Raw genomic sequence first — 14435 nt, 5'->3', positions numbered from 1 at the left:
ATCTGGATGATGCAGCTTCGAAAGGAATTTCAGGCTGCTGGTTCTAGAAACAAGATGTGGCAGAAAGAGACCCACACGCTTCAATGTAATGAGACCAATGGACTTTTTCCTTCTTAAGAAAAGTTGACTGACATTTTCAAGGGAAGAGAAGTGAATTCTTTTCTAACTTCTTAAAGAAAACGAACACTAGTCTAGCATTGAATGTTTACATTTAGGCTTGACACGTTAGGAAACTTGAGTTTAACGGGCAAAAACTTAGGAAACATTCCTCAGACAGCACTTAAGGGTTCAGTAAATATTTATTTCTTTAGCATCTAAGTTGAGCTAAATACAGATTGTACATAATAGTACAGGCAAATGATGCAGTGCATAGCGGCAAATCCATAGGATAGTCAAAGGGACACACTGTCCATGGTCTTTGCACCTTACCACTAGATGATGATAAGTCTCATGGCTTATAATCAGTGAAAGAAATAAGAAAGCACATGCTGTTATGGGCCCAGGCAAATAAAAGGAAGCCATATAGGCCAGAACACCCCAATACAGTACTCTAGCTATAAGCCACTTAAACACAAACAGAACACATTCAATTATAATGAGAGCCAAAATATAACGCTACCTTCCCAAGAAAAAATAAACATACCAGCTTAAATAACACACTCCAATCAAAACAGCGTTCGTGGAAAATCTATTATTTATACCTGATTCAAATGCAACAGGTGTTGGCCTGAAAAATGAGCACTGCTTTCGAAAAAGCAACTTGATGTGATGATATTCTGCTGTAAGAGCAAGCACATGGCCTCCTTATTGTCATCATAACTGCAAGCACTTTCTCCCGGGATCTCAAGTTTCCACACGAGGCTAAGCAGTTCTCTTAATGTCCCTGTCAGGCTAAAGACAACTCACTTTTAAGGTCAACAGCTGTTGTGTTTGTTTCATGCTTAACACCAACAGGCAGAACTATGTATCATAGTTTACAAATTGTACAAATGCTCATAATCGCTACGAAGATTTACAAAGCCCTACACCCTACTGCAAATATTAAACACTCAATAAAAACATCCTAACTGTTCAGCTAATTTGGGGAAGCACAAAAACTCCAAAATATATACAGAATTGCCGCTTACTAAACAGACAAAGACTTTCTGCTCCCTTTTATGTAGATTTCTTACTCGCGTTTATTTCTAGTTTAATCCCTGTTTCTCCAAGTTAATAGCTTTGCATTGAAATTTTCAGTGATAAACACATAGGAAAAAAATTAGCAATGTAGAATGTTAGACATGGAAGAGACCTCACAGATCATGAAGTGAACCCTCTTGGAGTTGTAATCCTACTTGCTAACAAATCTTCATCTCTGTATAGCTGACAGAACTGAACGAGGAGGTGTGCACAGCTTGACCTCAAGGCTCATCCTATACACCGGGCCTCTCTGCTTACAGAGAATGTCCTAGCATTGGTCTGAAAAAGCAGGAGACCGATCCTGCATGGAGGTGCCTATTTGAACCTAGGATGGGCAGTTACGATTCTTTCTCAGCTTAATGTTTGTTCCTAGAGGGCATGATTTCTCTTCACCAGGTCTTTGGGGAAAATACAGTGAGTCAGGAACGACTCTTAATTCCCCCAAGTCTTGTAGGTAGCTAAGTACATGCCCTTCCTGAGTTCAAGAAAAAGAGGATAAAGCTGATCAACACATTAGTGATTTTCTAAGCCTGAACATTTCTCAAAGGAGACCCTGAATTTGAATTCTGACGCCAGACCGAATAAAAGACTGGGAAGGCGTTCTGTGGTAGGTTTCAGATTCTCAAGGACAGCCACATAGGTTGTTGGTTTGTCTTTTGAGAGGGCAATACAGCTTTATCTTAAAGTACATCGTGATGTGTTCCTGTGGTGCAACACATCTGCACACATTTGGGGGAAGAAACGGGGAGACAGAGTAAGAAAAGGGAAAAAAGTATATATGTATGGAAATTTAGTGCTCTTACCCAATTGTGGACTTGAGTGGTCAACATTTTCTTATCAAGATGCTCTTAAATTAGCATTTTAAAAAGCTCCCTCTCCTTAATGGTCATTCATATTCCTTGAACAGCTTCAAGGTATATTTAATTCTTAAGACTTATTATCAAAGTTATTTTCCTCAGTCTTATCTCTTCAGTACGAAATATTTTAGCTCATAAAGGACATTACTGTTATCCTTGTTAACAACTGCTTATATGCGCTATTGGGATTAAAATGTCAACTAAGTAGGTGCTATATGCCTTACTTAAAAAAAAAAAAACTGAAGAGAAAATCCTGCTTTCCTTTTTCTTGTATTAATGGAAGAATATTTTCAATAAATCGTGCTTTACTGACTTATCTGTTCACTTCGAGTATTTCAGACATAAACTTTGCTAAGGACCCCTGTGATCTGTGGTTACGGTTCCACTTCTCCACACTGGGTGGGATTTTATTGAAAAACACGCTGTTTCTAGTTAATACTGGTGGGCGGCAATGACCTCCGGTGGATTCTTGAGGAAACAGCAACTGGGTTTTTCAGAGAACGTTCTTTTTCAAAATATTTCTATCCTTCAGAACTTTTGGAGCTTCATGGCTTAACAAACGAACTTCTTAGACTTTCTTAAAACACTTTTGTATTTGTTAATTTTCAAATGAAAGTATAAGCTATTCCAAGTTCTCCACACCTTAACTTTCTTAATTATATACTCTGTAAGCTAGCTTTGAAAGTTGAAATGAATATCTAAGTATTTAAATAAACATTCGTAATTGTTTTCACGTATAATTCACTTGTTTTTAATTTTTATTTAAATGAAAAATCTCAACAAAACTTCCTATATTAGAAAGGTAATCACTACATTAAAAGGGGAAGGACGGACTTCAAGAAATAAGCATTCTCAAAAACCTTGGATCCTATTTATAAAAGTAAACGTGCTCTGGATATCTCGGTAGTTAAGTGACCCCGTGAAACAATTTTGTTATTTGTTAACATAAAATAGCGAGGAAAATTAGATATCTGAGCACAAATTGCTTTAATATTTTAAAGACAATAAACATGTTTCTGGAGTGTCCTTTATATTTGAGGGAAGATTATTTAGAAGGTGTAAAATTTAAGTTTTAATAGAGCTTCAGGGCTATAATATCTTCATTTTTGGCCTGTGAGGTAATAAATTATTCATAAACACATTATTTCCATCTTAAAGCATGACATAAGCAGTGAGACATTTTTAAGTTTTTCTTTTTCTTCTGAAAATGGACAGGATGTATTAACAGAAACTGCTTTCAAATCTTTACTAGACAATCTGTAAAAAGAGAAAAAAGAGAATATACTTTTTCTACCACAAGAGGGTAGCAAAAACTTTTTCAGTTAGATTTCTAACTGTAACTTCATCTGTTTTTGGCATATTTTGCTATCTTTCTGAGAAGTTATCTTAATGTCATTCTTTCTGCACTGGAGTGAAATTCAAAGGATGTGTTTTCATCATGAAATGTAACTGTAGAGAATGTGGCTTACTGAATGTTTTATGAAGGGCATGAGCCTCAAGGTGACCATAATTTTTCTTTCATGGTTTACAATAATTTCAACACACCTGGCTTCATAAAACTCATGGTTTAGATACTAATACAAGTTTTGTTTTGTTTTTTTTTTCCCACTAATACAATTCTTAAAAAGTACAGACAGTTCATGTGAGAATGATAAAGTATTTGGTATTCTTTACCTTTTACATCGTAGTGGAAAGGTAGAATTCAGAAAGATTAAAATATATATTTAATTTTCACATGATTATTAACAACTCTAATTTTTCAATATTCCAATAACCATAAGTCTTCCAAGAGAAAATAATAATTGCCATGGAAAAGCAGCCAGGTACTCAAAACTACAGACAAGGTCACTTTTTGATAAATATTGTTTAGAAAAGTTAGTTAACTTTATGTGATTTTTAACCAGTCAAATGAGTACGTATAATAATTTATCATAATACCTTCACAGTCATTTCTGTATTACAGAAACCTGTTAAGCGATACGAAGCTGGATGGTTTCTCATTTTGTTTGTTTTCGGTTCCAAACATAAATTCTTCAGAAGCCAGGAGACGGTGTCATGCCGTCAGGAGTCCAGCGTGTGCCTGGGCAGGCGATAGTGCTCAGCTTTGGGACGAAGCTTCTTCTCCTGTGGGTTGGCGTACTTCCACTTGGAAGGTGACATTTTAAGCTTTTTCCTCTTCTTATCTGTGCACCAGACCTTTTCACAGTATTCTTCCACTCTCTGGAAGTTGCTATAACCAATCAGCTGTAAGAATTCCTTGTACCATGGTTTTGCCCCCTGTGGGATGATACTCTGGGCAGGACAAGGCATCTTGGGAGGCCCGTCCTCTTCCAAGTCTTTGTGAAACATCTCCTCTACTCTCTCCTCTTCTACTACCTCCAGGGTAATTTTGCGGACGGTATGGACAAAACCATGCTCTACTGTCTGGCAAAAATAGGTCCCAGCATCCATTTTTCGTACCCTAAGGAAGAGTAAGCCGAGGTCCATCTTGACCACTCTGTCATCTGTCTTCACCTGCAAGAACAAGAAAATCAATGGCACTGGAGTATTATCTAGGAGAGAACACCAGCCTATAACCCTTTTACTATCATCAGATTTTAAATTTTTGTTATTACATGATGAAATCCTGAGAGTCATACATACATATGAGAGAGAGCAAGAGAGTGAGAGTGACTGAGAGAGGGGGGAATGACTAATTAAATCAGGTGTGTGTGTTGAACTTACTTGAGATCACTTCATATAATGATTTTTGACGTCATTTCACATCAATATTATTAAGAGGCGAGTGAAAGAGCTTTCTCCCTAATGATTTCAATTAATCATTAGAAAAAAATATCTACTTCAGTACAGCACTCAAAGTTAGACTAAAATGAAGATCTATCAAATTTATTTTTTTTCTTAGTAGACAGCACAAATGCCATTTCTCCCATCAGTAGATCAAGGGTTCTTCCCTGATCATAAAGACCTGGGTCTTCCCCAGATCATAAAGACCAACATTTCCATAAGGATCTCTCTTAAGAGAGGTGAGAAACCTTCACTCTCTTTCTTTACCAAAAAAAAAAAAAAAAATCATCCATTAAGTGAGCATGCTTATATTTCTACAAGGCTTTCTACTTAACAGAGACTTAAAATCAAGCCAGAAACATCCATATTCTTCTTGGAAGAATTTCACACTCTAATAATTTTAAGTTTGAATATAACTTCAGGACTCAAATACCTTATATTTGTGAAATAATAGGTTATGCACATTATTTCTATAAATTATTACAATTCAAGGTAAGAAGAGCCCAATAAAGCTTTTGATAAACAGCTCATATCTTATTACCGATAGTTGTACTAGTGAGTATATGATTGCACATTAGACAAATCTAAATTGAAATTTTGGCACTAACTGTGTGATCTGGGGCATTTATGTATATTCTCTTAGTTTTCTTTGTAAAAATGCAGATAATCCAAATGTCACTTGAATGTTGTGACGTTTCCATAAAATAATGTATAAGTGAGAACACTTTGTACAGGGCTATCAACACCGACCTCTACCTTTCCTGTATACATTCTTCTAGCTAAAAACAAACTGGTTTTTGTTTTCAGATGACCCCAGATCATGCCATGATGGTATAAAGGTGACTCACACCTTACTGACTGACTTCTCCCTTGAGAATACAAAACAAAAGCGATATTCTCCTTTACCAGTATAAAAGGGGCATACGGACAACCAGAACCACTTTGGCAGCAAAGACCATTAAGACAAGCACACTTTTGCCCCAGTGGCAGGTATTGGCAAGACCTGCTGGGCTCACCTTTCCTGAACCTTAATCAGTTCCGGCACGTCCAAAGTTGCAATGTAATTACTCATGTGGACTCATTTATATAATCTGTGAATAATGTGACAAAATGGCATTAGCAGTGTAGTAAGAGATGCATCTCAAATAGGAATGTTAAAGACAAATTGTGAGACACTCAGAGGGTTTTTTTTTTTTTCTTCAGCCACGTAGGTAAATAAATTACTCAGCAGCTTTAGAGTGACACAGTTGGGTGAAGGGGCTCCATATATCCTTGATATAGGTTTCATTTAACTTGATAGGACTATGTCCAAGTAGGCAAAACGTTAGCTCCACTAACTCAGGAAGTTCTCCCGTGAGGGATCAGGAAGAGCTGTCATGCCATAAAACACACTACATACATCACTACATAAAACAGTTGCTTACTTGGTGACAGGTTTTGCTGAGAAAGTATCCTTGGCAACTGCCACAGCCAATACCTCTTAAATGACCTGGAGTCACTGCTCACATTTACCCCTACTTAATCCATAAATTCACCACCATGCCTTGGATGCTTCTGACTCTGAAACACAACCTCCATTGTTTTTAAACTTATGGCTGCATTTGACATAGAGGGACCCACCTCCTTAAACTTTTTTCTGTGTGGTACCTGCCATTTTACTATCTTGGCTCTCCTCTTGGTTCTTTCTTGGTCTCTTGGTGTAGATTTCTCATTCTCTCTAAGGCACAATCCTCTACCCTTCCCTGATCTCATGTTTTATTTGCATTCATTTGTAAGTCTTCTGTTTCCTCATTTCAACCAGCTTCCCTAAGACAGATCTCACACACAGATTATCCACTGTTTTGTATTTCCTGTTAATTACAAAACACTGACCGAAACTTACACCATCCTTCATTATTTACAATCCAGTCTCTCCACACAAACTGCACCTTCCCATTTACTAACTTCCCTATTCCTGACAATTACAGTATTCTTTTTCTAGTTCCTTTGTCCTCATGTGTTGTCATACTTCTTACTCATTATTATGCCTTCATAGCCAACACATCACAAATTCCTATCAACATCTCTTCTGTGGTGATGGTGGGAAACATTCATTCCATTTCACCATTTTCCCAAGTTAGACTTTCCCATGTTAGGCTCTTCTATTTTGTGACTGATTCTTTGACTTTATCTCCTGGTAGATTCCTCCCAAATCTTCCTGCTTTCTGTGTCTGCTGCTATGCCCAGCTTGATTCTGTTTCGGGACCTATGCTGTTGTACCTGCCTGTAGGGACTTCCCCATTGCTGGTTGCTTATTGGAAAAGACTGAATGAAAATGTCATCTCTTCAAACAGGCCTCCCTCACAGCACTGTAAGATTGTACTCCTTCCCTTATTACCACCATGTCATCTGTTAATCTTTCTACAAGTGGGCATGCAAAATTACCTGCAAAAAAGAACAAGTCTTTCAAGTAAGTTTCTTTTGACTAATACCTTTCCCCTTTATTTCAACAAATGTGTATTATTTTACTCTGTTTCAAATTTCACTTCCTTTTATCATGCTTATTCAGATTCTATTGCTTGCCCAAGCAAGTGAAAATTGTTCAGTTAACCAGATCCTGCTTTTTCTTTTTTTAGAGAGAGAGAGAGAGAGCAAGCAAAAGAAAGAGAAAGCAGGGCAGAGGTGCACAGGGAGAGAGAATCTTAAACAGGCTCCATGCTTAGCGTGGAACCTGACACGGGGCTCGATCCCATGACCCTGGGATCATGACAGCCGAAATCACGCGTTGGACACTCAACTGACTGAGCCACCAGGTGCTCCCAAATCCTGCCTTTCTAAATCCGTATTCCAAAACAGCTTACTGCAGTGTTTCTCATAGGTTTGGTGGAATAGGTACGTTTCTGGTGATCAATCAGTTTTATACAAAGACTTTGACTATTGTGTTTTTAGTTTTCATGATAATGTAAATTAATAAACTGTATTTGGGATCGTGGGGAAGATCAACTTCATTGTTAGTATTGGTGTTTATCATAGATTCTGAACTATTTTCAAAGCTTTAACAGTTTCCAGCTGCTGAGAACAAAGATGAATGTAGTATGTTAATGATACGTTCCAGCCAGATGAAAACCAAACAACATCCCGATGTAGTAACGTACATAAAAAGTTTTGAAGTCACTTGTATCAAGTGTTAGGGGGATTGAGTCATCACACAGCAAAAAGTGCTCCAGGCAGATGTTTTATACACTCATGGACACACACACATATATAGTTGTCTGTGTCCCATGTTATGTTCATGGAGATGCCTTATTTCAGTGAAAAAAAAAAATAACACATTAGATAAAGATTAAAAAATGCAAGTATTTATATCTTATTCGTGAATTTATTTTGTTTCTACATTTGAATAAAAGTTACAAGCAAAAATATGCACTCGTTTTATTCTTGTGCATATTTAATAAACATTTTAATATAAATTCTGCCAGCAGCACAGGACGTTTTACATTCAATGGCACAAGGTGGGAACAACCTGTAGATACACCAGAGTCAAATCTTCCTCTTTGTAACTCCTGTACTCATTTCCTTGTAGTGCCCCTTTATCGCTTCCATGTCTTATTCTAGTCTTACGCTTTCTTTCTGAGAGCGAACTCCCTTATACTGTCTACCAATCCACTTTTTAAAATTTCTTTCCAAGTTTACATTTTCATTTCTTAATGAATATTTTCTTTTCAGCCAGATAGGTCTCATTTCTTTTTGTAATTCACTAAGCTTTCACATTTGTAGCACACAAGCTGGTATTTGCTCCTCTTCAAATAATTTTGTGATGCAAGTTTTTTCTTTTAACCATATGACAAGTTTCATAAGAACAAAGGTCTATCTCTTATTCTAAATAGTCCATAATGAGTAGTGTGCTCAGAATACAGAGAAATGACAACATACTGATTAGTCCAGAGTGTGCAAGAATGCAAGACAATGGGATATCCCAGTAACGATATATCCAGAAGTTATTCACTTGTGGATTTACTCCAGAAGTAAATCCAATAAGGATTTAGACAGGAAGGAAGCAAAGATGATTTGAGGAGCAGTTAGTAACTATTGAAAGGGCTATGCTTTGGAGATATAAATAGGAAAACCACTTGTAGGACACTGTTTTCACCTGAAAGGAATCTGCATACCAACACCCTCACTGAATACGATCCTTTATCTTCTCCCTACTCTATATCCTGTGCGAATGCAAATATGAAAACAGGAAAGTCATCTATCCTAGTTTCTGGCATATACCAACCAGTTTATGAAAGTGTTCTAAAATAAAACAAAAAGCAGAAATGAAGATAAATACAAATCCTTGACCACTGGATTAGGAGTGCTTATTTTTTCAAGCATGTATTTCTTTCAAAATCAGAAACCCAACTTGAGAAACACCGCACTGTGTATATATAAAGTCCACACTGGTTCAAAGATGTGGAGGCATGACAATTACAATGGGAGGTGTCCTACATCATTTATTTGCACATTGGAGATAGTTCCTGTCTCAGAATGTAGGTCTCCCCTCTTGGTTATGGTGTTAGAAATTGAGAAATAAAAGACACTTCAATTCTGAAATCTGGACGGCTGTATGCTATATGGACGTTAAATCGCCTTGAAAGTTAAATGTATCTTCCATAGCCTATGGATACCCAAAAATAAAAAAATGACTTAGAAATTTGTATTTGAAGTCCTTCCATGATTTAATCTTTCCACTTGAGTCCACATGGGCACCTTCGACAGCAAATCTTGATTACACAATTGTTTTCATCAGCTGTGCTTTCTCTATGTCTGAAGACCTGATTTCCTTGTTCAAGAAGATGATACATAATACATCCCTTTATCAGATATTCCTATAGGCAATCTACAAAAATAAAGCATTTCTTACTCAAAGTGGTTTTAATATTCTGAGTTATAAAGATTGATTCAGTATGTTTCGTAATGTCTAGCAAAAAAAAAAAAAAAAAAAGGTAATTGAACAAAGAACTCTGCACATCTGGTAGCTGGTCAGGAAGAAGGAGTGATTTCCATGTGTATCAACCATATGGTTCTACACTTTTCATAAGAAAAGAACAGACACAGGCCTTGAATCGGTTTCTTTCGGAATATATTTAACAATGAAATTAGTTTTAGTCAAGAAATAAAGGCCAACAATTTATATAATTGTTTGCTTATCCGGCCTACCTTCAATACAAAAAAAATATTGGTTGACTTACAAAAAATATGTCATAATACAGCATAAAAATTAAGCAAAACTTCTTTTATAAAAACACTTTCTAAATCTGCTTTATGATAGAGAGTATTACCCAACAGAAACAGAGTGAATTACTTGATGGCACATTTAGGGAAACCTATCACACTATATAAAGAAATAAAGTTGTAGGTATATACTTCAGATTAAAGACCCAAATGTGGAAAACCTATTTCTTTTAAGTTTATTCATTTATTTATTTAAAGAGAGAGCTTGAGTGAGAGAGAGAGAGAGAGAGAGAACGCATGCATACGTGTGAGCAGGGAAGGGGCAGAGAGAGGAGGCGAGAGAATCCCCATCAGGCTCCGTGCAGTCATGAACCATGAGATCATGACCTGAGCCAAAATCAAGAGCCAGACTCTTAACCACCCAGGTGCCTCAATTAAAACATATTTCTAATACAAAAAGATGCTGAGAGGTCATAAATATGAACTCAAAACCATACTGTAAAAACAATGTTACACTGAAAAACATCAACTATATCAGAGAAAAGCTTGAACATTTATATTCAAGAATTAATGTACAGAAGATTCAAAGGACTCTAACAAGAAAAATAGGGAAAAAATACATACAGGCAAATCAGAGAAAAAACAACCCAAATGTTTAATAAGTATGCAAGTTAATGTTCAATCTTACTAGTAATTTTAGAAATACGAATTTAAATAACACAGCACCTTATCCCAATAAGAGAGGCACAAATTAGAAAATACCAAAATTGATGAGAGTGTGGGAAAATGAGAATCCACATAAACTGCTTTGATGGTACAGATGATGCCAAAATTCCGGAAAGCAAGCTGACAAAACTGTAGAAATGAAGGCTGTCAGAAGGCAAGAATGCAGAGATTTGCACTCACATCTGTAGGAGGTTATGTGAAGAGATGATCTTTAAAGATGTCATAGTGGGAATTAATTGGCCCACTCTTAGGGGTGTTGATCAACTAAGAGCAATGAATGAATGCTATGGGATATGGGATATTGAGTTGCAGTCAGAAACAATGAAATAAAGACACACACGGCAACAGTGATAAACTATAAAAACACAGTGTTGAGTTATAAAGAGAAACAGAGTAAGATCTCTAACTCAATAGCTTTATTTTTACAGTTCATGAATACTCAAAATGCTATATTCTTGTTCAATATAGTACAAATGATGTATTATTGGACTTAATCCAATCATTACAATGCATGCATATGGCAAAGCAAAGATGAAAGTGGAGAAGGGTGGTCCAGGAAAAATTAAGTCAAACAAGAAAGGAGATCTGTGTGAACCCATTACGACAATGTGCTATGAACTAAATAATATGACTATAGTGATTATCTTGGTTTGGCAACCAATAAACCAGGTCTATAAGATCTGTTCAAGCTATGGTATACTGTTCAAGCCATAGAAATCATATGATTTCAGAAATAATGCTAAAAAAATAAACAGCAGTGTAAGGGTAATGTTTTATTAAAAATTTCCAAAGATAAGAATAATCAGGACAATCAAGATGAAGGGAAAATAGGAGAGGATCAAAGAAAGATAATGTTTGGACACATAAATGCTTATCATAAGGCACTAAACAACTACCATATTTGGAGTAGAAAGTCAACACTAAATTACCTAGTGACCAAAGCAAAGGGGAGAGTATGATAAATTCTAAGACCTGAATGTCTCTAAAGTATATTTTTGAAGTTATTCTTTATCATAGGGAATATAGTCAATGATATTGTAATAGCCTTGTATAGGGACAGATGGCAGCAAGCATAGCACAGCATATACAGAGGTTGAATCACTATGCTGTACATCTGAAGATAATGTGACATTGTGTGTCAACTATACTCAAATAAAAAATTATTATTAAAAAGTAAAGGTACTCCTTACGTCAAGTACACCTTTCTCTGGCAATGAGGTCTGAGAAAAAAATCTCTTCTGTGTTTTCATAAAATGAGATATAGGTGTCCAAACAGCAGCACGACAGTAAACAGTAAATGCAAGTACAGTTCAGTATAAGCTATTCTTTGGGACTAACACGATGTGGTACGGATACACAGTTCTATGCTCTTGTATCTTCATGCAGATGTACCCTTTTTATTATCTAGAAGACTATGTGAACTATAACTTTCATTGGAACAAAAGAAATTAAAAAGAGAATTCCTATGTTTGCTATTTTTGAAGGTCTACCATGTGCTTGACACCGGCCTTGCTGCATTACCATGTTAGTGTAATCAGAAGCCTCGAGTCAGAGTAATCTTAGTGGGATAAAACATAGATCTGCATTTGATTCCAAAGATATGGGAATTTTAATTTTCAAAGATGTTAAGTATTCTCTTGGAAAATTAACCAGAGAGGGTTCTATCTAAACCACTAGATCAACTTCCATCCTTAAGACCACAAACTTGCTCTATGTTTTCCTTTTACAGGAACTGTGTCTTTACCACTGTGAAGGAAAAAATGAAACTAATGGGCTCTACTGCTAATTATTTCAGAACTAAAATATGGAGCAAATGACATTATAACAATATGCTTGTCAAGGCTGAAAATGTAAATTATGAATATCTACTTGTAAAGAATTGTTAGTTTAAAAAAGATGAACCGAGTTTTTTTTAAAGACTGAAATGGAAACACCAAAACGGCTAAGCAGATGTTTCAAATGAGGCAGAGTTCATGCACTTTATGTTATGACAACAAGAAAAACAAATAATATTCATGTAGAACAAACCTCATGCTTTCAGTACATGTATATAAAGACAAAATCGTAAACTTATGGCTGTCATTGATCTCCTAGGCTTCCTGTCATGGGTTACCATTGGGAAGGTCAAGAAAATATGGGTCATCTAGCAAACAAGATAGAATAAGGATGAAATTTCACATCATATCTCTCTCAGTTTTGATGACATAATAAATGTGCAACATCAAGAGATGTAACTTGTATACTCTATTTTTCTTTGTTCTGTTTTTACAAGAGAAGCTGTCTCCACAATGCGCTGAATCATCAATAAAATTATGTTTCACTTAAAGCTGTACAAATTCTGTGTGGATGCAGTGAACTCTGGAAAGGACTGCTGGCGGATAAGGTAACCATGCCTCTTAGATTTCTCAGCAGTAATTAGATGACTCTGATGAATTTATCCTACTCAGTAGGTGGTCTGAAAGCAGAGTTCAAAGTGACAACTTGTGCCATCCAGTTAACAAACAGAATTGAGAGAGTGGGGTGAAACTGAAGTCTTGGGGTTTTGATGTCAACTTACATTCTCTCTTGGATTTTTTATAATAAACATGAACATGCGCATTTGTGCATTATTTAAGCAGTCTGCACAATACATATAATCAGCTATTTTAAAGTGAGAAATTTTATTTTTAAGACACACACACAAAATATTTTCCCTTAAATAAAGAATCTACAATGGAAAGATCAATGAGGATTAAGGGGAAAATGAAACTTCCATGCTTACCAAAGAATAGATTGTGATGCTGATCTTATGGGCCAGCAACTTTCTTGCCTGCCTTTTACCACTTTGGAGAATATTTTATATGTTTTGGGATTGCCCCCCCCCCCCGCCCCATTTCTTCACTTGGACTTTACGTACATTTATTCAATTTCTTCGTGGAACTCTACCTTGTTTACAGTGTCTTTGGGATACACATTGGTTTTATCAGTAAAGGTCTAATGAACAAAGTCTGAAACACACACTCCAAGAAACTATTCATATTGTTTGGTTTTAATGAAAACTCATTCCAATGACATTATAGTGCTCAGCACAAAATGGTGGCTTAGTTATTCATGAAAATATTTTTTTCTCCAAAATACAGAGGTATTTTTCAGAATAATACTTATTTAATAAAGCTTCACTCTACCTCAAATCAGAGGCCAAAAAACTTCCTGTAAAGAGCTATATAGTAAAGGTTTTTGGGCTTTGTAGGTCATATGGTCTCTGTTATAAGTACTCAACTTTGTGGTTATAGGATGGAAACATCCACAGATTCTAGGTAAACACATGGGTGTGGCAGTTTTCAAATAAAATTTTATTTACAGAAGAGGTGGGAGACCAGATTTGGTCTCCAGACTGTAGTTTGCCAAACTTCTGCTTTAAATCGTCGTCAGGTTCAAAGACATACTCTATCTTCAGGTTAAAATCATATACTCCAAACTTACAACATTCAAAGTGAGTAATGTATTAAGGTAAAAAGTTATTTACTTATGTTACGAGTAGCTTGGACAAACTAAGGTTTTATCATGATTACTGAGAGTACACATACTGAATAAACATTTAAAACTAAGCAATAAATACATAAGTAAATTTTCCCTCATTTACTTAGTTTTAAAATGTAGTGTTTGTGCATTCTAGAGAAAGAGAAATGTACAGAGAAATACTTCAATTGTCCA

General features: G+C 36.0%; 1 protein-coding gene across 2 annotated transcripts in view; it reads right to left on the bottom strand.

Moving 5' to 3' along the window:
* Positions 1 to 280: 280 nt before the first annotated feature.
* The window catches only part of SEMA3E (semaphorin 3E), a 237766-nt gene continuing 223611 nt past the window's right edge, over positions 281 to 14435 (bottom strand). For both annotated transcript variants that reach the window (XM_027071773.2, XM_053218534.1), the window contains exon 17: positions 281 to 4550. In XM_027071773.2, coding sequence (XP_026927574.2) covers positions 4098 to 4550 — 453 coding nt within the window. In that variant the 3' untranslated portion in view covers positions 281 to 4097. The remainder of the gene's footprint in view (positions 4551 to 14435) is intronic.

This window comes from Acinonyx jubatus, chromosome A2 (genome assembly GCF_027475565.1).
Source record: "Acinonyx jubatus isolate Ajub_Pintada_27869175 chromosome A2, VMU_Ajub_asm_v1.0, whole genome shotgun sequence".
Taxonomy (NCBI): Eukaryota; Metazoa; Chordata; class Mammalia; order Carnivora; family Felidae; genus Acinonyx; species Acinonyx jubatus.
Note: the sequence above shows the minus strand (reverse complement) of the source record. Positions and strands in the feature narration are given on the sequence as shown.